The 25,744-nt window shown below is 34.2% G+C and overlaps 1 protein-coding gene across 2 annotated transcripts in view; it reads right to left on the bottom strand.

The window, feature by feature from the left end:
* RELN (reelin) overlaps positions 1–25,744 on the bottom strand; it is a 545,649-nt gene that overhangs the window by 276,664 nt on the left and 243,241 nt on the right. For both annotated transcript variants that reach the window (XM_044679411.1, XM_044679410.1), the window contains exons 7-8: positions 10,234–10,330; positions 4,264–4,315 (exon numbers count right to left, since the gene is read on the bottom strand). In XM_044679411.1, coding sequence (XP_044535346.1) covers positions 4,264–4,315; positions 10,234–10,330 — 149 coding nt within the window. The remainder of the gene's footprint in view (positions 1–4,263; positions 4,316–10,233; positions 10,331–25,744) is intronic.

Here is a 25,744-nt window from a genome sequence, read left to right as displayed (position 1 = left end):
AATCCAAGCAATCTATATTATTTCAGCTATGTGACTTTGTGAAAGTTAGTTAACTTCTCTAATACTCCTTATTTCTAAAATTAGAGATACCTGTATCATATATCTCAAATGGCTGCAAATTCAAAGAATCTGAGAATTAAAAGAGACCTCAGGATTAATTTAATTAAACTCATCTCGAAGGAGGAATCTCTTCTGATGGTCACTTAACATCTATTTAAGGGCCACAAAGAAGGAAGAAATCACTTACTCCAGAGGCAATACTATGGACAGCTCTAAACATTTAGATAGTTTTTCTTATTGTGCTAGGATAGTCCTCACTTTATCTTCTATTTGTTTCTAGTTTGGCCTTGGAACTGGAGTGAGGTGGTAGCTGGGGTGGGAGAGGGCAGGAAAAATATCAATTTTAATTCCTCTTTCACATAAGGGCCCTTCACACTTGAAGACATGTATCCTGTCTCTCCCCCACAAATTTTCTCTTCTCCATCTTCAGTTGCTTTACATTATGCATGTATGGTACAATTTTCAGTGGCTCATTATCCTAGTTACTCACCTCCAGACAAGGATGATTAAGTAATATAATATGTATAAAGTGATATTTAAATTTAAGCTATTATATGATCATGATCATCATCATCTATTTTTATCTTCTGAACAACAGTTACTTGATCTGTGTCACATATTTTAGCATTTTATTATATATTATTGTATATTGCTCTTTTGAGAGCCAAAACAGCATAGTGAATGGACAGAGGGGTGATCTGAGTTAGGATGTCTTGATTCTGGTGTATACAGATTGTAAATAAGCAAAGTCACTTAAACTCTTAGTGTTGCCAAACAACTCCCTAAAATAGTAACTTGTAGAAAAGTTGCCCATGTACGTAAGTTGAATCAATTTCTTCACTCCCAAAACCAGTAAAATCATGAGACAATAAAAAAATGGTTTTGTGCATAAGTTTTGTGAAAAAAGACTTGTTTGCAAATGCTTAGGGACTAAGCTAAATCCCTCTACCACCTTGGGCAATACAGGGTATATGATAGGTTCTATATATAAATGATTGAATTTCAACTTAAAAATATCTTCTTAAACACCTTTCTCCTAAATCTCATTGGGCTGTAGAAACAATACTCATTTGAAAAATAGTAGCAAAAGCATGTGAAACTTATAGAAAACACAAAGGATGTAAAGCTTAAAGACACATTTCAGTCAAGCAACTTCTGAAGATATATTTGGAAGGCATTGGGGGCTATTTGTGAAAGAAAGTGTAATTAAAAATTAAACCAAAAGTATTTAAAATGATGGTGCAAAAATTATGAGATATTTATTTTTCCATGGCAGCAATAAGTCAATAAGCATTTTGACTTATAGTTCTTTATGCATAATTTCATAATTATCCATATATATATGTACTTCATGAAAATATACCCTGAATATTGAGTCCCAAGAGATCTCATAAGAAGTAACAATAACTGAAAGCTTTAACAGATGTAAATGGCCATATTTAATCCTTAGTTATTAACATGGAGTTAGAATATTACATATTAAACCATGTTAAAAGGAAATAGAAACATTTAAATGGCTATATCTAATCCTCCTACACATACCTTTTTACATAAATTTCCAAGTTGAAGAATATAAGCATAGAAATGACTAATTACTGTTGCTATTTTCATACCTAGTTATGTAGAGTTTTTAAAGTTTATAAATGTATATGTAATTATAAAATTTCTAGAATTTGGGTATTTGCATCAGGATAGTCTCACTAGAATATATATATATATGCATATATATGTGTATATATAAGCACAATGATGATACTCTGGGCATTTTAGCTAAATAAAACAATCTAGGGAATATTGTTTATCATATTACATTTGCAATATAGCTCATTAATAACAAAGTATGGTTCAGTTTTCTTTTCCATCACTCTACTTCATCTGAATTGTTAAAAATTTTCTTCTAAGAAGCAATTTAACCCAATTCCCCACCAACTCTCAAGAAAATCTAAGATTGCTGAATTATATCTCTTATGGCTTGTTGGTGTCTCATTAATAGGAATGGCTCAGGTGAATGTTTTTCTTTTGGAGCTCTTATTAGATAGGGCTTTTAAAAAAGTCACCTTACTCTGTTTTTTCTTTCCATTTTCTTGTACCATTTTCTTTTTTAAAGTTTCAGTTAGTCTTAGCTGTGAGATGTAAATAAATGTTATAAACAAAATTGTCATCCTTATATTTTAATAAAATGTTCCTCACTCCCATCCTTTCATTGGGTCTATTCCCAAACCTTCAGTTCTCACCTGATCAACTGCTGTACCTGATAAACCCCTGATCCCTATGTTCTCACAGGAGTAGACTATTTAATATAAGGCAATTGGGTAAAATTAACAGGTTCTTCAGGCTTAACAAGAAATTGTCATCTATGTATCCATGTATTTAGGATCCCAGTTCCTAAGAGCTAAACTCTAGTTTTAGAAAGTGGCCGACTGAAAGTTAAAGCTATTCTCTATCACTCTATACCTCCCCTAAACAAGCAAAGTTATAGAAAAATTGACATATACCTTCCTCCTAAACATCTCCACTCTTGAATAATAGCAACTTGGAAATCAAGATAAGATCAAGAGTTCCCATTATTTTGAGAAGTCCTCAAACTAATATGGCCTATATAAACAAATTTATACTCATTGGAAGTTAATAATTGTAGATTCCTATAGAACCACTAAGAATATCAGGTATAAAATGCCAATGCCTTAGCAGATACAGGATTTCACCGATTGGATACTCCTTTCAAGTATACAGATTTTACATAAATGTTAAAAAAGAAGAGCATTAATAAAACAAAAAATAAAGAAGCACATGAAAGACTACTTTAAATCACTAATGATAAGAAAAATTGAAATCAAGACAACCTTAAGGTTTCACATCATATCTAGCAAATTGCCAAGGATGGCAAGGGTTTAGGAAAGATAGGCAAACAAATGTATTATTGGAGCTGTGAATTATTATAACCATTGTGGAAAGCAATTTGGAATTCTTTAAATAAAGTGGCTAAAATACCCATACTCTCTAATGCAAATATTCTACTGCTGGGCAATATTCAAAGAAGGTTACTGACAAATACAAAATTCTACATACACAAAAACATGTATCACTTTAGTGATAGTAATGAAATGGAAAAAAAGTAGATGCTCACGAAGAGACAACTGTGGCAACTGAATGCAATAGAATATTATTGTTCAGTAAGAAACAACATATGATGAATACATAGAACCATTGAAAGACCTACATGAACTGATTTAAAAAGAAGTAAGCAGATCCTAGAAAATATTACACATAATGACAATAATTTAAATGAAAATGACAACTACTACAAACAACTGCAAATTAAGGTTGTAAATTTACAAAGAACAAGGTTAGCCGGCCTCCCCAAAGAAATATAATAAGATACCTCACCTTATGCCTTTGCTATGTTTAGGACTGAGATTCTAGGGCTAAGGAAGACTACAGAATGTCTGTTTTTTTTCATTGAGTTGATTGGTTTTACTCTTTTTTCCCTTTTTCATAAAAAAATTATTCTTTTGTTAAGGATGGCTGTTTGGGAAGGGGCAAGAGGTTGGGATGCAGAGCAAAACTAAATAATATTAAAAAAACTATAGAACATATTTTAAAATAATAATAAATTTGACTAATGACTAATAGAAAAGACAAGCCAAAGAAAAGAAATAATCAAGTTGCTCTGAAAGTAATTTCTAAAACTATTTCTCATAGTTCATACAGGAGTTTCTAGATCAATCAAGTAAGCATTTCCCCCCAAAAGAACTCATCAAATAGTCATATGAAACATGATAATAGAGCCACCTTTTAATTATCCTTAGGTGAATTATATGTTTTGTGAAATATGGTTATAATGTAAATTTAAATTGTTTGCCCTCTACCTTCTAGCATCTCTCTTCTCCACTCCTACTCACTGTAAGTTTGAGGAATGTAAATAATTATTAGCCTAAAAGAACAGCTAGGAAGGTAACTGCACTTTAGTTGACAAAAAATTCATGAAGTGCATTCACATTATGTAGCACTTTAGATTATTTGTGGCATTCCTTTTATTTAGCTGCTGCTGAGAAGTTTCAATTTATAATATATGTAACTTGATTTTCATTAGTAAAATTTCACTGTCTATGCTTCCAAAATAAATTTACTACTACTAGGCAATGTCTCCCTCCATTATGATCAACAGGTTAAAAAAAAAACTAAAATGACATAGATACTTACCAATAGAAAACTGAAGGACAGAAGCTGTTGTTGTATTAAGGCCAGCAGTAGTCTAGAGAAAGGAACATACAAAGATTAGAGATAAATAGAAAGGATATAGAAAAAATAGGGGGGAGGAGAGAGTAAAATAAAGGAATGAGAAAATAAATATAGAAGAATATGAAGAGAAAGAAGTCATCATTAGAATTATATTTAAGAATTTTACTCTCGCCATATTTTTTCTTTTTTTTTTTTTTCAAGATGTTTATGACCAGCTCTGTAAAGACAAAGCTATTCCATGTCACCTGGGAGAAAAATAGCTACAGGAACACTGTATTCAGGAATAGTAGTAAATTTCTCAGGTCCCTTGTTTTTTTCAACCCTTAACTTCTGTGTATTAGCTCCTTGGTGGAAGAGTGGTAAGGGTGGGTAATGGGGGTCAAGTGACTTGCCCAGGGTCTCAGGTCCCTTGTTGCCTGTATTAATGCTACTGAAATCTATTGTGTAGTAAAAGTGAATGATGCAAAGAGGATCATATTTAGAAAATTAGTTAAACAAAAAATACTGGAGAATAGGAATGTCAATCCCTAAGAAACTCTGGGTCCTCACCCTGTTCTGAATAGCAGTTTCTAATCCCCTTTCCTATTCTAAAGCCAATCCCTAAGAATATCTGCTCTGACCGTTAGTTTCTGACTGCTCCCAAGAAGATATCCCACCACTTTCTAACCATCCCTATTCCTGCCTGGGCAGAGATAATTACAAGGGCAATTCTGTGGCACTCCTCTCTGCAATTTGGCTATTCTATGTATTCAGACTTCTGTTTCACATGACTATATATACCTTATAAGAATTCACTTTCTCCCCCCTCTTCCAGGCATCTCTACCTGAAAAGGCAGTGCGTTGTCCCAAATGACTATATCTTATCCCAGAATAAACATTTAATTTTATGTATTGATCATCTACTTGGTCTGAGTTTTTTCCAGGTCTGATAAAATGAACATTTTTTCTTTAAAAAAACGAATTAGAAATGTATTCAATATATCTTTAGTTCTGTTCAACTTCATGAAAAAATAGCTAATATCATCCCAAACTGAGGAGATGCCAATTTTTTTCCAAAAGACTTGCAGAGGTTATTCCATAATTTTTAGTGTCAGAAAATTCTTTCTATTCAGAATGCTGCTAGACAGCCGTTAGTAAAACTGTATCAACAATTTAGGGACACCTTATATATAACTTTGGTTACTCTAATGATAATGAAAACAGTTCATTAACTTTATATGACGGTAGTTAATATACTATAAGTGGCAAACATTACCCAGAACTATTCTTAGAGAAAAGTTGCACTATCATAATTGGCTTAAAATTATCAAGGTTTTAATTATTACTTTATTTCCTGAGTACTACAATGGTACCAAAAATATTACATTTCATTCTTTCTGTATAATCTATTCTAGTTCAGAATCCTTGTTTATGTACAAGGTTTTAATTGAACATTCCTAATTCTTAATTTTAAAATATTTTAAAGTAAATTCTTGGTCTTAAAGTATAAATTCTGTATTGTCTGAAGATAGGTTCAGTTTCACTGAGAAAGAAAGGCCCATTGCTTAATGGCGTAAGAGATACAATGCTAGACTTGGAGTCAGGAAGATTAAAGTTTAAATCTTGTCTCAGAAACTTCCTAGTTTTATGACCCTGGTGGGCATTTCACTTAAACTCTCCAAAGCCTCAGTTTTCCTATATGTATAAAGGAAGTAATAAAAGCAGCTAACTCTAAGGGCCATCATGAGGGAAAATGGGATAACATAAAAAAGCATTTTGAAAAACATAAAGCATTATATAAATGCTAGTTATTATAACATAGGTTGTTGTGTGATGATTTTTTTTCAGCTGCAACTCACAAATACTATCTAGTGGAGGCAAAAAGAGATTGCACTCTTTGTGGGTAGAGGAACGATATAAACCAAGGAAATAATGGCTATTTGAATAGACTGAAGAAAACATGAAGTAAATGTACACCAACAGTACCTTCCCCCAGTTCCTTTAACTTGAACAAGTTTAAGAAAAAAATTTTTAAATTTTTAAAATTAAGAATATTAAGTTCTTTGAAGTAAAGGAAATAAATCCAAAGTGTGATTATTATTCTTATGTGATTAAATACAATGGGAGTTTATAGAAGGATTACTCTGCCAGCTATCAACAAAGGCAAGAAAAGAGCGTAGAGGTTGACAGGCACACATGGCGCTATGTCATTCATGATTCTAATTCTCCAGCAGTAGCCCCTGCCTATTAAAATCACACAGCTAACTCCTAAATTACATGTACATAGCCTGGAGAGAAGATCATCACAGATAACTAAAGATTGTTGACTATTGATTGGTCAATATCTTTAAAAAAATATTAGTGTGACTAAGGACCTGTGAGAAAATTTATTTTCCTTCTATCTCTTCTCTTTTCCAATTTATCTTTCTGAAATAATTATCAAATGGGAAAATTGGGGGAAATGAAGAAAAAATCAGAACCATGGAATATGCTTAACCCATAAATTACGTAATTTGTATTCATGTAGGTAATCAATTACATTTGAAATTGGCCATTACAAATGTTCACTACATCTTCACCTAAAAATCAATATAATTTTACCCTGAAAAATTAATAGTTTATTTAATCTGACAAAATGGCAACTAAAAGGCCTCTTAAATGGGATTTTAGTCAATAATATGAGCTAAGAACAGTTTACATAGAAGAGTTTGCTACACAATGCCAGAGCGTTAACAACCCAAATAGACTGAAACATGCAAAACATTAAGATTTATAGCTGTCTGTATCTGAAAAATTTATTGCTCATGGTCAGGCCATTTACCCTTAGAGAAGAGTATGTAGAAAGATGTTTGTACCCTGTTCAATGTCATTTTTTATGCTCTTTTGTTCCCCAGGCCCATTTTTTACTGGATATGATTCTTCCATGGCCTGAATTCATCTAAAAAGCAGAATAAATTTCCTCAAAGTTTCAGAGTATCACTTGTTAAATAATAATTTGGAGAATAATTAAAGGTTGACATAAGAGTCTATTTCACATCCAATTTCTAGAAATTATTTCTTTCTACAGGATAAGAGTAAATAAAAAGCAAAATGATTTTTATTTTAAAATACTATAAAGATCAAAAGCAGAGAGCAATAAAGTGTTATTGGATCTGTGCTAAATATAAGACTATTACTTAGTAGAAAGAAAATCCTGGCTATGACTTATTAACATCTCTGGTCACACTTCAATTTCTCCATATGTAAAGTGAGAGAGTTGCATCAAATGGCCTCTAAAGTCCATTGTAGCTTATATGATATTATAATAATATGATAATATGATACTATGCCATGTAAATGGTAAAAATGCAGAGAGGCAGTGGAAATGTTATCTTGGCTTCTTATATCTGATGGCTAGTAATTAGTTTGACTATAGTAGCTCTTCTGCTACATTGAATGACTGACTTCACTGATCAAAGAGAGTAGTTACTTTGCCATTTTGTAGGTCAAGCCTTTGTGTCTACCTACAATTGCTATGTCTGTGGCTAATTTGATAATTGCTTTAGTAAGAACTTTTTCTATTAAGAATAATGAACTATATTAACAGAATGTAATATTTAATACAAAATAAGCATTTTTGTCATTCAGTATACCCATTTTTATCTTGCTCCATGAGAGCAGATTCAGTTTGGATGGAATGTTTCTTATACTCAAGAGAACATTGACCCCAAATTTCCCCAAATAAACTGTCTTCACTGAATATAGTTTAATCAGCCACTTTTGAAGACAATAAAACAAAATGTATTTTATATGATGGCAAGCTGATGGTTTTATGGATTTTTCAGTTTTCACTCATTTCTGTAGTTATCAAATAAGCTTAATATGAAAGGATAACACTCAGATATTAATAATATAGGATTCAGCTATGACACCATTAACAAAAACAAGAAAATGGAGCAGATTCCTAAGAGTAAACAAATATAAAGTCTTCTCTTTATATTTCTATCTACAAGAGTTTCAGGAATAGAATCAGAACTTCAGTCAAAATAGTGCAGACTTGAATTCAAACTTACTGGCAAAAATGGAATATTTGTTGCTTAGAGTATAAGCATGATTCTTAAACTATATGTTATATTTCACTCTGATTCAAATGAGGTGAAAGCTTCTTAGGAAAATTCTTAGGATGAGAACATGATCCTATGCATGTTTTCTTGCTTTTGGAAGCATTCCTTTAAAGAGTTAAACCAGAAAATTATTTTTAAACATTCCTTTTTGATTAAGTATTTAATCAACCCTATTAATAATAGTATTTCTGTAAGAAATAAAAAGGTTGATTAGGCAAGTTCATCCCAATATAAAATTTGAATAATAATAAAAATAAATAAATAGCATTTGTCTTATGTTAGGTGATGATGAGTTTATGGGCTCTTTTTGAGGTTAATGTTTTATTTCCCTGTTAACTGAAGGAAAAGTACAATTTGACAAGCATTTCTTACAGTACTACTGAATCTAAGTCACTAACAACAGGAAATGATTCTCTGTTCAAATTATTTTCTATGGATGAATGACATTTTTTCTAAATATTTTTAAATAATTTATTTCTTAGTGGGGAAAATTCAGGAATGATATGCACCTTTGAAATTATTAGCAAAACTTTGATTTAGTTGCTTCTTGAAGGAGACTTAGTTCTGGAATCACATCCATCTTGGGGAATAATATAGCACCTTTTCAGACTTGAGTTATGTGTACCTATTATTTTAATTTGCATCCAATTAATTCTGTTGTACGAGCTCTAATTTCAACAAGAAACTCCTCAATTTATCAATGTTTTGAAGCTCTTCTCTTCAATAAATTAAATGTATCTATTGCCATGAAAGAGGTACTCATGCAGTATAAAAAAGAACCATGTTACATAAAATTAATTGGCTATCACTTCTTGAAAACTAAATCTTCTTTTAATTGCTATAGCATTTTTCTTTCTTGAACAAAAACATGCAACACAGTCTTTTAGGAATCTATTAAACTAATGATGTTGAAATAGGATATATGAGTTCACAGTGGTGAGAGGGGAAAAAAACCCAAGAAAAAAATTCCCAAAAGACAATAGGATAAGAAAGATGTGTGAAACATGAAGGTAGCAAGTAAGACCCAAAGTACAACAGCAGGACAGATAAAATCCTGGAAAGCTGCAAGAGGCAGATTAACATCAAAGGAAAGGGGGCCAGAGAGGAGACAACAAATAATTCAAGCATGAATAACCTCAGCTATGTAAAATTGAGTTTCAGAGCCTGGAAACTTGAGTTAAATAACTCAAAAGATAATTAATCAAATACTGTTGGGCCAATGGTTACTTAAAATCTTACAATCTCTATTTACAATCCAAAAATTTTCATGATGGCAAAAACAGCCCAAAACATGCATTTTCCAGTAAGAAAAGACTCATTTATGGAACTAAAAGGAAATATAATCCACATTTTAGGAATCTGCAATAAATAATTTTAAATATTTAAATTTAAATATAAATTTACAAAATTTAATGATAGAAAATTTCAAAAAGAAACATTTTTCTTATGAATACTTAAATTTACAGTGAGGCATTTATGAACATACTATTAGTAGTAGTCTCCTAAATAATAACTAAGTAATCCTCCTCACAACAGTAGCTTGAGGGTTTTTAAAAATATTTAACAAATGTTATTCAAAGATCTAATAACAACACTATATAGATCCATTTTGAGGCTTTGAAAGTTTTTATTATTACATCTTTTCTTTTTACTTTCGAAACATCTCCTCCTCACTAGAAATAATACATATTAGCTGTTGTTAACAATATAAGCAATATTATAAGACCTTAGTATATGGTTCAATAGGAAAATAAAACCTCTCCGTGGTTTAAACCAAATCAAGATTTAAAATAAAAATTTAAGTAATCTTATGCATTTAGAATCATATCAGCAAAGAACATGGCCTTACCAGTTCTCTTGGGCCATATGGCTCACAGAACGTCACAGCGTTGCCATGCATAATTACACCACACTGTTCTCCAATCTCACAGTTGTTACATTCGATCCTGCAAGAACATGGAATACATTTTACATATGAGAACTGAAGTTGTAGAAGGCAAATAACTTAGGAAAGAAAATCCAATGGTTAATAAAGTCCAATATGCTCAGATTTTGGTTATTCTAATACTTTAAGAAAGTAAGCAAAGTTGGAGTTGTTCAATTGTGTCTGGCTCTTCATCAACCCATTTGGATTTTTGGGGGGCAGATTTGCCAATTTCTTCTTCAACAGCTCATTTTTACAGATATTGTTTGCCTTACTTTTTTAAGTGACTTGTCCAGGGTCATACAGCTAGTATCTGAGGCTGGTTTGAACTTAGGAAGATAAGTCTTGACTCCTAGTCCAGCATTCTATTCACTGAGCTCCCTAGCTGCCCAGGAAACAGAGAGGTCCTGGGCAAAAGGATGCTGGATATGGAATCAGAAGGCCTGGGTTGGAATTTTGGTTCTGTTCCTTACTCCCCGTGTGGCCCTGGACAAGTTGCTTAACTAACATCTCTGGGCCTTACCATATGACCTGTGAAATGAGGTTGTTGGACTATATGATTTCTAAGATGCTTTCCTATTGGATTCTATGATCTAATGCTCCCAATATATAGGGTGTCTCAAACATCTTTGTGTGATTTAAAATGATTAAAGCTGTACTATCACATTAAACCATATCTCTAATATATAAACTTTATTCTTTCTCTTCATAGTGTTCCAATTAAATTTCTTAGATAAGAAAAGTAACAGTTTTATACAAAACAAGAATATATGTGAAAGGAAATTGTATTCTTATAAATCTTAATCCTTTCTTCTTTGAGCTATTTTCAGGGCAAATATCTTAAGATACTTTTATATTAAGCAATAAGAATGTAATTAAATTCAATTTGACCCATTGTTTTAATATTAAATACATATGAATTAAAATATATGGTAATGATTATAATTAGTAAATTAATAACATATTAAGGTTATTAAATTTTAACAGATTAAATGAGAAAATTGATTATCTTTATTGTATAAATATGTTTAAAATTCCTTTATCCTGCAAAAATTGATGGGTACTTTTTATACTTTATATTATAGTTTGTTTTCTGATTACTCCTATTACTTATTCTTCATTACACAATGAAGTACTGATTCTTTGAATTCCCATTTTAGGATGTCTTACTGCTTTAGGTTTTCAATTGTGATTTAGGAACATTATGAAAATAGTAGTTATAGTTCTTGAGGGTAGCTAGGCAATGCAGTGGATAGAGCCCCAGACATAGGGGTCAGGAAACCCTGAATCCTGATCCAGCCTCAGATACTTAATTGTCTTCAGAATCTAGGCAAGTGATGCAACCTTGTTTGCCTCAGTTTCCTCATCTAAAAAACAAGCCGGAGAAGGAAATGGTAAATGATTCTAAAATCTTTGCCAAGAAAATTTCAAATGGCTTCATGGAAATTCGGACAAGACTAAGATGACTGAACTTAAGAACTTATAGTTCTTGATATACTTAATGCTCTTTTGCATGCTGATTATATTATTTATAATACATTTTGGCGCAGCATTTCAATCTACCATCCTAGGGACAGCATGCTCAGCCAGTAAGGGAGAAAAGATCTATGTTTCCTCTTCTAGCACCTCATATCCCATGAGAGCTGTATTTCAGGAAGTCAGAACATTTTTGAAGACTCTCCCATTCCAGGTGCTAAACACTGTGGAAAGGGCACTGTGCCCTTAATTTCAGAGACCTTTGTAGTATGCCCTTTCAGTTATTTGCTTATGTCTGAGACAAAGTAGCTAGGTAGCAGGAAAAATTCTGAGACATATTCCTCTTAGCAACTGCAGAAGTAGAAGTAAAAAAATACGAATGATAAATAACACGGCATTGGATTTACTGCTACACAGTGTATTTCATGGGAGAAGAAATCTGTCATCTAAGTTCATGGCCAAGGACAATGAAACCACAACTTTCTAAAAATGAAAAAAAGGAGAATTATGTCTTCAACAAATGTTAAATAGGTTACTGTGCCATTGCATCATGAGCCGTTCGAAGAAAATTTTCACTCTTTTAAGAATAAGAATCTGAGGATAATATCTTGGTGCAAAAAAAAGGACAGATATGTTGTATACATTTTTAGAAGTCTAACTTTAAAGCCTTGGTCTCAACTGCTTTCTGGATCTTGGGGGATTTCCTTCTTTGGTGAAAACTTCTCTGCTATGTAGAATAGAAACAGTCTATAACCATGAGGAAATTACTCTGAGGTTCGACATTAGTAATGCAGTTTTATAAATGATTTTTGTTGTTTTTTTGCCATTTTCAATCATATATGACTCAGTGTGATCCCTTTTTGGTTTTCTTGACCCAGATCCTACAGTGGTTTTCCATTTCTGTCTCTAGCTCACTATAGATGAAGAAATTGAGGCAAAAGAGGATTAAGTGACTTGGCCACAGTCACACAGCTAGTAAATATTTGAGGCCAAATTTTTTTTACAAGGGTGCAACTATCTCTCAGTCAGAACTTCCTCCACTAACACAGATAGCAACTTTATATATTGTGATCCTGAATAAATCCTAGATTTCCTGACAAACCAAATGGGTAAACAGCACACTCAGAGAACACACAGCTGTTAAGTCCCAGAGTTGGGATTTGAACCACAGATTTCCATATGCCAAACTCAGCACTCTACCTAACTATACACTACAAACTAATGCTTAATATAATTGTTTATTCTATTTTTCCTTCCCATTGAAAAGCAGCCACTTGTCAGAGAGGGGTAGAAATAACTGCTAGTTTATTATGAACCTATCTCTAATTCTATATAGAGGAAAGATGGAAAGGGAAAAGGAAAAACCTATATGACTACTACTAAGCTAAATATTTTACAAAGATTATCTCATTTGACCATCACAAAAGTGCTTTATTATCCCCATTTATTTATTATAAAGTAGGTAAGTGCTTTATTATCCCCATTTTGTAGTAGATGAAACTGAGGCAAGCAGAGATTATGTGACAGTATGCTGCTTCTATAGAATTCCTTGATTTTAGAGGCTAGTGAATCTTTAGTTTGATATATGAGATTTGCTTGGGCTTTTCACCCCTGCTCCTCACAATTCTGTACATTAAAATGAACTTACTCATCATGGTATATATAACCTTCCCAATAATTAGAAAACCCAGAGATTTTGATAATGAAGAATTTCTTATCAATGAATTCTAAAGTATTCCTGTGGTAACAGGGAGGGGGCTAATGGATAGAATGCTAGGCTCTCTCAGTTTAACAAGATTGAAGTTCAAGCCTCCTTGTTAGCATGAGTATATCTAATGTTTAACAAAGTTAGCTTCTACCATAATGGAAGGTATTTAACACAGAGATTAAATGGTAAAGATATTCCCAATAAATATTGAGGTCCTTCAGAGGACAGTGAGATGAATTGACCAAGTTCTAGAATACTGAAAAGTGTCCTAAAGAATTAATAATTATTCAAGTGATTGATGTAAGTAGTGGAGCAGAAAAAAATAAGCAGATTAAAAATGCTTATTGTTTAAATAGGATACAGAGTTGTACAGATTTTTTCTTTCTTCCTTCCTTCCTTCCTTCCTTTCTCTTTCTTTCTTTCTTTTCCTTCCTTCCTTCCTTCCTTTCTCTTTTTTTCTTTCTTTTCCTTCCTTCCTTCCTTCCTTCCTTCCTTCCTCTTTTCTTTCTCTCCAACTATCATCTATTTTGATTTATCTACATATATGTTTATATGAATATATACACATATATTATATATTTGTGTATATATAGATGTATATAGGTACACATAGACACACACATACATACTCACACACATATGTGTCTAGAAAAGATATTACGAATAGATAGTGTAAGGAGCCTAAGGAGATATAGATATACAGTGATGTAAAGGTATCTATCTGTATTCTCCTTAGCTGCAGATGATGGAGGAACACCAACCCCAATCACCCTAGATAATTGTTATAATTTTCCCTTTCCTCTAACAGTTGCCCAGGGAGGACCCTTGAGAGATTAAATGGATGTGTAATCTTTTCAGGTTCAACCTGGGGTTGGACAGATTAATATAGGGCTTTGATTTGCCTTGGATCACATTTGGTATCTGACTGCATTGACTCCCTCCCCAAGGGTTGTGATATAAAGACCACTCAGGAAGGTACTTGTTAAACTCACCTTATGTATAATCAGGGAAAGGATAAACAGGACAAGGAATGGGGATTGGAGACCCTATCAACCTAATATCTATAACTGACAATCAGTACTGGAAGCCATTGATCTAGTAGAAGCTGGAGCTTTATTATCCACTACACCTCTGGCCCAGCCTGGCCACAGCCAAGCCAGAGAAAAGGGACTGTTATTGATGCAGCTGTGTTGGTTATCTTATTCTCTCAGCTTTCTTACTACCAGTGTTTGGTGATGCACTAGCTCTCACAGTCTTCAGGAAATATTCAGATCTATTCCTACCCTCTTCTTCATAGACCTCCCAGCCTCCCTTCATCACCCAGAGACCTAGAGACCTCAAGAGACCTAGAAAGACCTAGAGACCTCAAGACCTAAAACGCCCTAAAAAGCCCAAGAGACCTAAAGACCTAAAAGACCCTAAAAGGTCTCCTCCAAGTGTCTGTCAGGGGTATTTATTCAGACAGGCCAACCAATGTTTGCCCCTGGCTCATGGCACCTGGGAACATTCCCTGTCTTCCAATTGCCTTCCCTGTCATTCAAGGTAGCATCCATCATTTCCCAGGATATGAATATAAAAATAGTGAGATGGTCTCAGTCCTGAACAGAAATAAAATGTGCTAAGTTGTCTTTAGGAAACTTAAATTTTTTTAATGATCTTAGATTTTTCTCTGAAATAAAGATCCATCTTTTAAAAATAGTCTTTTAGCAATGATGCTAGATGCTTATAGTTATGAGCTATCATTGCCTTCAAAACACTGAAAGTGAGGGTCATCCAAAGGACAAAGAAAAAACACGTGTTATCTATAAGTAGGCTGTATTAGAGTACATAAGAATACTTGTGAGCAAATTTTATAAATGGCATAATCAGAGAGATGCATTTCCAGTAAAATATATATAGTGAGAATAAAGGATAATCTTTAGTTAGGTATTCACTCAATTAATAATGTACACAATGTCAGCTGATCCACAAGAAATCACTTGCTATGTTATTTAACTCCCATTATAAAATGTACAAGGTAGACAACTATAGATGGATTGTGATCTCCATCACTGTGAGGAATACTACCATTGGTGAAGTCCTAAATCCACTAAGTACTAAAATAATTCTCTAGTATGTCTCAGTCCAAAAATAAAGTATCAATCAATTAACAAATATTTTTAGAGTACCAACTATGTGCCAAGTACTTTGTCAGCTACTGGGGCTACAAAGACAAAAAAAGAATTAATCCTTGCTTTCATGAGGCTTACATTCTGTTAGGGGAAACAACATGTACATATATAAAAGAGAATATATGTGTATGTATGTATATACCCATATATAATAGCTACAAAATAAATATAAGGTTTTAAAATCATAAGTTCATTTTCTCCTGGAAGAAGTCAATCATATTCATATAGACCTTCTTGCTATCAATTAAACAGGAAAACACTAAAATTTTGACATGAGATGGAAAGATCTCCAGGTTCTCTGTAGGAAAGAATATAAACCTTGATTCCATTTGGGACTCTTTCCATCCTTATCATCTATTTTCCTATATTCTTCTTCACTTTTGTGGAGATGACCTTAACAAGGCCATCTGCAAGAGGTACTTCTACTTCTTTTCCTCTTGTTCTGTTCTTAAGCTGTAGTCTGACTTCTGCCCTCATCTTTGAGCCAAAATGACTCTCCAGATTTACTAACAATCTTTTAATTGTCAAATTGAATGGCTTTACTCCAGTTTCCATTCTCTTTGACCTCTCTGCAGCTTTGGACACTGCTTATCACACTCTTCTCCATGATACTCTTTTCATACTGTTTTTGTGTTATTTATCAGTCCTGGTTTTCCTCATGCTAGGCTAATCCTTCTCTGCTTCCTTTGCTGAATCTTCATTTAAGTCCTGCCTACCAACCCAGGTATATCTGTCTTGGGCCCTCTCTTCTCTTCTCTTATTTTTTTCACTTGGTGATCTCATCAGCTACCATGGTTTCAATGATCTATCTAGGCTAACATGGAAATCCATTTTGCCTGATTTAACATATATAATTGATATCATGTTGCGTGTCTTTAGTAGGTGGGGAAGAGCTGGAGGGAATAAGAAAATCTGGAACTCAAAAAAAATTTTAGTGTCAAAAATAAATAAATATTAAAAATTAAAAAATTAGTTCTATCTAGATAATTCTGAGATCACTCTGCTCATCTAGACCTAATCTATCCTGATCTCTGTTCTTAAAGAGATATCTTGAATTTCCCATAGATATCTTAATTCAATATGTCCAAAATTGACCTCATCTTTTCTTCTAAATCCCCCCCATTTCCCTTATTTCCTAGGAAATTGTGAAGGGTATGAGCATCCTACCAGGTACTCAGGTTTGTCATCCTTAGCTTTTCACTTTTTCTCACTCCCATATTCAATATGTTGTCAAAGCCTTTTGAGTCTACCCTAATCACCTCTCTTGTTTACATCCTTTTTCTTTTCTAACATTGTCAATATTCTGGTAAAGGGCCCTCATTTCCTCACTTCTGGATTTAGCAACAATTTGCTAGTTGGTCTCCTTGCTTCAAGTCTCTCTCCATTCTAATCCATCCTCCTCTCAGTTGTCAAATTGGGTTTCCTAAAAACTAAAGAATTTCCATATCATGCCCCATTCTTATTAAAGTCTTGTTTATTGAATATTGAGTTAAGAATAAAATAGAAATTAATCCCCTGTTTGGCTTTCAAAGCGCTTCATTACTTGGCCCCTATCTTCTCGTGATCTTATAAAATACTATAAATACAAGTAGTCTGTGATCTAGGGACACTGACCTTCTTTGCTGTTCTATACATAGTAAAAATATTTAGCATTTCTATTGTCTTTTAGGATTTGCAAATTGTTTTACAATTATTATCTCATTTTATTCTCACAACAACTCTGAAAGGTAAATGTTCTTACTATGCCCATTTTGCAGATGTAGAAAATTGCTTAAGGTATTTAAGTATCAGAGACTGCAATTGGAAAAAAGATTTTCTGGATTCTAGGTCGGGGGCTCTATGCATTGAGCCATCTAAGATTTCAACTCCCAATTCAGTGTCTTTTCCCCACCTGTCTTTTATACCTGGAATGCTCTCCCTCCTAATCGCTACCTCTGAGTTTCCCTGACTTCCCTCCAGTATCAGCTAAAGTCTCACTTTCTGCAAGAAGCTTTTCTAAGTTCTTCTTAATCTTAGTGCCTTCCACCTAAGATGGATGTCCCCAATTTATATTGTGTGTATCTTATTTGTAAAATAGTTCTTTGCATGCTGTCTCCCTTATTAGACTAGGAGTTCCTTGTGAACAAAGATTGTTTTTCCCCTTTTTTTGTATCTTCTGGGCTTGGCATAGTTCCTTACATATTATAGATGCTAAATAAGTGCTACTTTTACTGATTACCAAAACACAACTTGAGCTATAATTTCCTTAGTCTATCAATCACCTTATTTTAAAATTCCCATAGTGATTCTTCTTTCATGTTTCTTTCCCATTAAATGACAGTTAAAACAATTGAATAGGCAGACCATAAAGAATGTAACTGACACTTTTCTAGTAAAACATGTTGCACAATATAAAAATGCACAGAAGTTATAAAAAGGTGGCTCTTTAACACCAATGTCCTGCTGGAGCCGCCATATAGCTACAAATTCTTTTTTTTAAACCCTTACCTTCCCTCTTGGAATCAATACTATGTAGTGGTTGCAAGGCAGAAGAGGGGTAAGGGCTAGGCAATGGAGATTAAGTCACTTGCTCAGTTAGGAAGTGTCTGAGGTTATATTTGAACCCAGGACCTCCTATCTCTAGACCTGGCTCTCAATCCACTGAGCTACCCAGCTGCTCCCATAAAGCTACAAATTATGACACATAATTTTATCACAATCTCAAAAGACTTAAAATCACAAATGATCCAAAGAAATGGCAAAAGGAATGGTGTACAATAAAGAGACCATCCTACCCATAATGAATCATGTTCAAGAAGTGATATGAAATCCATCATGTGGGATACGTGTCAGCACAAAAAGAGGTTGGCTGGTCATGAGGCAAGAGAGACACAGAGAATGACAGAGGGAGACAGAGAAACAGGGAATAGAGACCCAGACCCAGATAACAGATGGAATGGCCAAGCAGTTCACTATGACACTTGAAATACTAAAAGATCAAGAATTAGGTCCTCACAGGAGAAAACGGTCTGGATGGGGTATATAATTTGTATCAGAAGAGCAGGAACACACACCAATAAAATCTTGGATGACTTCTGCCTCATGTACACCTTCATTTGACTTCATTTTTAACATTATGAACCATTATGGGAGGTTTCATCATTTTTTCAAAGCTTTTCTTTGTCTATAAATTAATCTTCATGAGTTGAGCATTTGATGTCAGATGGTGCTCTTCGAGAAGACTGCAAATACACAGATACCTAACTCTAGCCCTATGGAACAATATTCTAAGTACCAAAGGACTGATGTCAGTTCCATGTGTCAGATTACTTAGAGCAGAATATTCTTTAGAGTTGTCATTTATGTATTGTTGTTTCTAGCAGCTTAGCTTTATTTTACAGTTGAATTTCTCCTACTTTCATCTGAAGGCTGTTAGCTTAAATAAAATATTCTTGAAAGAGAAGAGAAATAAAAACTAATTTTAAATAACTCCTTGTTAAACTATCCTTTCAATTTCTAAAAATAATCTTAATCTTGCCTCTGGATTAGGCGTTTCTAAAGAGATATAAAAAGAATCTGACACTAATCACTTCCCTAACTAGGACAACTTTCTCAATTTTCCTCTCTTCTAATCTAAAAGGTAAAACATAAAGACAAGAAAATTACTATAGGCAGTCAGAAAAAGTATTCTAGATGGGCTACTATTTTGTAGCTGACAGTGATATTTTGTAATATTTTGTGCTTGGTTTCTTTGGCTTCTGGTCTAATGCTTTTTCCCCTACTATATCATATGATTGGTACCAATTATTTAATGTATATAAAACATATAAACATTGAAAGAACAATACTTATTTCTAAGCATTCTCATAGATATGCTATTGTTTTTGTCATCAGAAGTTTATAGCTCTATGTGAATTTTGGAACTCTTATCTGAATTGTGTTAGGCAATTTTATACTGCTAATGGAAAGGGTCAGAAATCTGCTTTCACAATGAAAAGTACATATTAAAAATAGAAAGTTGTAGCCAATAGAAAATCCCAGTAGGTAATATTAGACTAAAATAATCATGTAGCAAACTATTTCCATTCCTTTGAAAATATTAATGCTTAGTAATTATTGATCAAAATCTACTTAATACATTTTTTTGTTTTAGTGAAACAAGGAAACCATCAATCATAAATAATGTTCCTGTTAACCAACAGTTAGAGTAAAATCACAAATATTAACATACTACTAAGTGAAGCTTTCTATTTTACTGAAACAATCCTCCTGACAGGTAGAAATGTGAGTATTTTGATGTCAGTTCTTTGTTTCTGCTCTCTATTATTTTGGTTTGTTCTTTGTTCTGTAACAAAGAATGGTGTGAGATGTGTATCTGAGTTAGAAAGAGTTCATTTTTAAAGCCACAGTTAGGTTGTTAATATATCCTTTCAAAATTGTTAGGCACAAAAAATAAACCAGGGGGAGAATTTGCTATAGCACTATTCAGCAGACTTAGAGGAATCTCTGAAATACAATGTGGAATTTGAAATTTAAATGTCACTGAAGTCTGTGGGCCCACACATATAATAATTGGAGTGATTCATATACATGGCTTTCAGCTGGCAGGAAAGAGGAAAAAGAGGAGGAGGATTAATGGGGAAATTATATCCTTGTGAACTCTTTGCGCAAACTGGAGATTTATGAATAGTTTGCAGTGACATCACACCAATGACAATAAATAAACAACTGAAAGGCCGTTTTTCAAGAATAATGCCTTTGACATTGATCATTGCTCTTGTTGGGTCAAAATGAAGTCACTCAGCCTATGGTCAGGTCCACTGCCCAGACAAGTTAATCAACTGGAAACACATTGACAATTATGCATTATCTAATCATCATTCTTTCCTGAGCATGAGAAAAATGAAATTTGTCACCACACTTGAGAGTGGCACTCCATCTACCCTTGATATCTTGTATCTGGAAGCCGTCAGTATTGGATTCAGTGGCTTTACCTAATAATCTATGGAATAAACTGTTGCCTGGCATTATAATATAGAAGCACATACTTAATGATATAGCTCGAGCTAGTATTTCTTTATGATCAGAGTAATGTTGATGATGATTATATCTCTGAGGCATTGGAGATCATGAATTATTTCAAACTATGGAGCAGACCCTTCCTTGGACACTTTGCACTATTGTTTCTCATTGTGAAAGTGCTGGCTTTTAATTCCTTTCACCTTTTGACTGCAGCTAGATGGTTGTTAAAGGATTTTTCTTTCCTTTTCTTTCCTAGTAATGTCCCTAATCTGCTTTTTTACTGATTGCCTGGAAATTTATTTCCATTCTATTTCTCATACTCAGCTTTCCAGGGGTTGAGATGTTGCCACAGTTGTTGCTGTTGTTTTGGTAATGACAATAGTTAATGATGAGCTGTGGAACCATAAAAGAAATAATTATCTTTTTTCCCTACCTTGACTGTTCCTATGCCCAAAAAAACCCATACTTTTATTTGGAATAGTCTTCTCTTCCCTATAAAATTATATATTTCTAGAAGGCAGGAAACTCTATCTTCCTCTTTGTGTATTTAGGCTCTTGCATAGTGTCTTGTATATAGCAGGCACATACTAAATGAGGGGGCAAGGCAGCTTAGTAAATATAGTGTTAGATACGGAGGTATCAAGATGAGTTCCAATCCACTCTCATACACTTACTACCTGGGAAAGTTATTTAACCACTATCTCAGTTTTTTCATCTGTAAAATGAGCCACAAGAACACTTTGTTCCCACTTAGTTGTGAAGATAAAAATGAAAAAAAATATTTGGAAAGCATTCTATAAACCTTAAAATTCTATGAAGACATTAGCTATTGATACTACTATTAATAATCATATTATAACATGGTAATACTTGTTGAGTTGTTATGGTCACTTTATATCTCCCTATCTCTTTTTCCCTTTTGTGAACAAGTCAGGAACCAGAAAGAAGACAGACTGAAATCAACTCAGCAAATATGATTTGGAAAGAACTATGTAAGAGACCAAAGAAATCTTTGTGAAGAAGGTGGCTCATGATCTGAGGCCTGAAGGATTTCTATAGGTGGAGTTATAGTTAAGGCACACTATACAAGGAAATAAAAAAGAGCAAAAAGAGACTTGGGGATTCACCAATTAGTTCATCCAATTTGGCTGGCTTGAAAGAATGCTTGAAAAAGGAGTAATAGGCATTAAGTCTGGAGAGGTTGGCTAGAGCCAGATTGTGGCCATATCTTTGAATACCAGGATAAGCTTATATTTTATGAGCAATGAAAAGTCACAGGTAATTATTGAGAAGGTAAATTATATGATCAGAGCTGTGCATTTGGACATATCTTGGACAATAATCTGAAGGCTGAAATAGAAAGACATGATGCAGGCAAGAGCAGTGGGTCACTACTATAGTAATGTATAGAAGAGGTAAAGAGGGCTTGAATTAGGATGGGAATAAGCACGAGTGGAAGAGGGGATGATTTTTGAGATATCTGAGAGAGAGAAATAAGCCATCATTCTCCCAAGAACCCATTCTCAAAACCTGTCACCTTCTACTCTTCTACCTCCCTCAATTCTGATAGCCATTGTTATTAAGTCTTATGTTGTTGTTCTTTAGTCTTTTTAGACATGTCTGACTGACATTTGTGTGTGACCCCCATCTGGGGTTTTCTTGGCATAGATACTGATATGTTTTTCACCTCCTTCTCCAGCTCATTATGCAGAGGAGAAAACTGAGGCAAAAAGGATTAAATGGCTTGTCCAGGACCACAGAGTTAGAAAAGATTTGAGGTGGTAATTAATTCAGGTCTTTCTGTCTAAATGCCCAGCTCTCTATTTACTGTACCATCTAGCTGGCCAAGAATGGTGGTACCATATGAAAAACAAGGAATTTAGGGAATATGGAACATGATGCATAGTTTTTAAAAAGTGCCAATTATACTGAATGTCCTTATATCAAATATTTCTTTGCTTCCTTTTTCCTTCAAAGCATCCTTTGCTTCCTTGTTCTCTTCATGTTTCCTCTGTCTATATATTTTATTTTTTCTCTAAAGTCATGGATTACAGTGAGTCAGATCCCTAATCCTCTTTCTCTTTGAGATTAATTGCTTCTGTTTAATTTAATTGCTCAAATGCTATAGGCAGCACAGTCCTTGATGTGTATTTCTTTGACCCTATAATTATCACCTTGTACATACAGAAATGGAAATATTCCAGTCTGTGGTAGAGTTTCTCTCCTTGATTTGAGCAATTATGCTAATTTTCTCAATCCTAGGCAATATTTACAGTGATTTTTTATTTTCCGACTTGTTTGGCATTCTGTCCTCTAAGCAGATTGATTGAAGTCTTCATTTACTACGATACATGAGCTGTCTTCATTTTTGTCTTCGCTTTTGATGTATCATGTCCCCACTGGCGCCACATCACATTCATCTAGAGCTACTTTCTGAGAGGATGCCACTGTTCTCCTTTGCTCTCTCCTGAATGCTACCTCTCTGTTATTATCATTCTATCATTGTGCTGGAGGGGAAACATCTGTTGTTATCTAGTCACCATTTGTCATCTTATTTTTCCAACAGTCCCTTGTTTCCTACTAGAACATCCTAGTCTAGTAATATAGTTCCGGATGCCTTCTGTGATCCTCATACGGTACGCATTAAGGGGGATAAACATTTTAGTTGTTTAAACAAAGCAAATTTTTATCCTTGACTTCAGAGAAGCCTGGAGGATAAAGCCTTTTCTGTTTCAATTTTTCTGAAAGGATGAATTTGCTTCCTGGTCCTTGCAAACATCACTATGTATCCTATACCAGGGCAGACCCACAGAAGTCCCACAGGTCTATGAATAGATTCCCTGAGGTCACTGAACTTGAATGAGGAAAAAAAAAACTACATAGAAATTATATCCTTCACTAACCTTTGATTTCCTTTGCAATTTTAGGTATTTTATTTTATAGACTTAAAAAGATTATTTTGAGAGAGGGTCAACAAACTTCACCAGATTGCTAAGGGGGTCCATGACACCCTCCAAAAAATTAAGAACCCTTGAAATGAACTCTGGTCTTCACATACCATGCCTAAGAGATCATTCTTCTCTTAAGTAGAAAGAATACTATTTGGCATAAGAGTACCTGGTTCAATTTCAGACTCTACTCATTTCTACATATATGTACCCCAGCAAAGTCAATTACACTAGGCCTCAGTTTCTTCATATAAAAAATTAAAGGTTTGTGGTAAATGACCCAAAAGTTTCATTGTAGCTTTAAGTCTACGATCCAATGATTTTTTTGTCAAATTGTTGGCACTACATAATTTATTTTATAAGTATTTAAGTACTAGAATTTTGGACCTGATCTAGTAAACTTCAAAATCAGGGACACAGAGATGGAAGGAAAGACTGTTGCCAATAAAAGAATGGTACCATTCTTTAAATTTTAGAAGTGAGTGCAATTCAATAAATAGCATAAGTGCTTAATAAATATTTATTGAAGTTAATTCATTTGAAGTGAATTCATTGAGAGATTTTAAATTTTCATCTTCCTACCTATTTTTTTGGCTGCCACTACAAAATGATGAAGATACTGAATGGCAAGAGTAGAGTGGTTTGAACTTAGTGTTTTCTCAATAACTGTGACCGGCTTAGGAGAAATGCAGGAAGGAGAGGAAAATTCTTTTCCAATAATAGTGAGAGATTTGTGGAGATACATTTATACTCTCTGCAGCAGCTGGTTGGCACAATGGGTAAGACACAGGAAGAACTGAGTTCAAATACAGCCTTAGACACTTACTAAGTGAACATAAGCAAGTCGCTTAACTGTGGTCTGCTTCAGTTTCCTCAACTGTAAATTGGGTATAATAATATTATAAGGATAAGTGACAAGGGAAAGAGGGGAAAATGTGGATTAGCTTTAAGAGGAAAAGAGTAGAATTTGGATACAAACCCTGGGAGAAGATTCTAATAAGGAGAAAAGGATCTCGGGAGTTTTTACTGGAAGTAACTACCACTCTAGATCTAGTTTTTACTAAGCTGGTAAGCAGGAGCCTTTTCTTTGGTATTCCTTGTGTTATAAGAAGGTATCTTACTACTATTCTAGTTATTATTGGGTATATTATTCAGGGAAGCTGTGCTTTGGATTCCCTTGATAGCTGGTGCAGGGACACCGGAGTTCTGTCACTCAGCTGGATATTATAATAACTGCCCTTTCTCGATAACAGCGCCCAGGCAGGATCCCTAAAGGTCAGGTGGATGGGTAACCCTTTCAGGTCCCACCTGGGATTGGACTGATTATTAATATTGGACTCTATTAGCCTTGGATAATGTTTTCATCTGACTGTGTTGCTCCCTACCCAAGAGTTGTGATGTAATAACTACTCAGGAAGGTACTTAATAAACTTTATCTATAGATGTTAATAAGGGAAAGGAATAATCAGGAATAGATTGGGGATAGGAGACCCTATCACTAATGGCTATGATCACTAATCCCTCAGGACTGTAGGCTGTTTCAGTAATGTTGGAGCTCTTGTTCTTCACCTCCTCTGGCTCAGCTTGGCCACGGCCAAACCAAAGAAAGCAATCTGCTTGGTTGATACAGATATTGATGATCGCTCTCAGCTTCTTATTGCTAGTTGTTATGTCAGTCCTACAGCCATCAGGAAATACTTCCCTCTGCTTCTTCTCCTTCCCTCTTCCTGGTTCCCACCTGGATCCGGATGCCTAAATATCTAATGATGGTTCAGATGTCTAAATAACTAAATAAATTCAGAGAAAATCATTGGACCCACGGTCAGATCCACAGGTCAATCCTCCAAGATCAGATCAATGTCCAAGGCCAAGGGTTCCAGGCCAAGGGGACCCTGTCAGATGGCTGTCAGGGTATTTATATCCTCTGGCCAACTGCCTTTCCTCATGGCATCTGGGAAAATTCCAATGTCTCCAACTGTCTTCACCTATCAATCAAGGTGAGATTCACATCTCCCAGAGTTTGAATATGACACTTGGCAATCCTAATCTTGTGGAAAGACAAGGTTAGTGATTCCTGGGTTGGAGAATTTGCCATTGGAGGAGAAGTGCTTTTTTACCTGAAGTACAGAGAC

Source organism: Gracilinanus agilis, chromosome 5, assembly GCF_016433145.1.
Source record: "Gracilinanus agilis isolate LMUSP501 chromosome 5, AgileGrace, whole genome shotgun sequence".
NCBI lineage: Eukaryota > Metazoa > Chordata > Mammalia > Didelphimorphia > Didelphidae > Gracilinanus > Gracilinanus agilis.
This window is presented reverse-complemented; position numbering and strand designations above follow the sequence as displayed.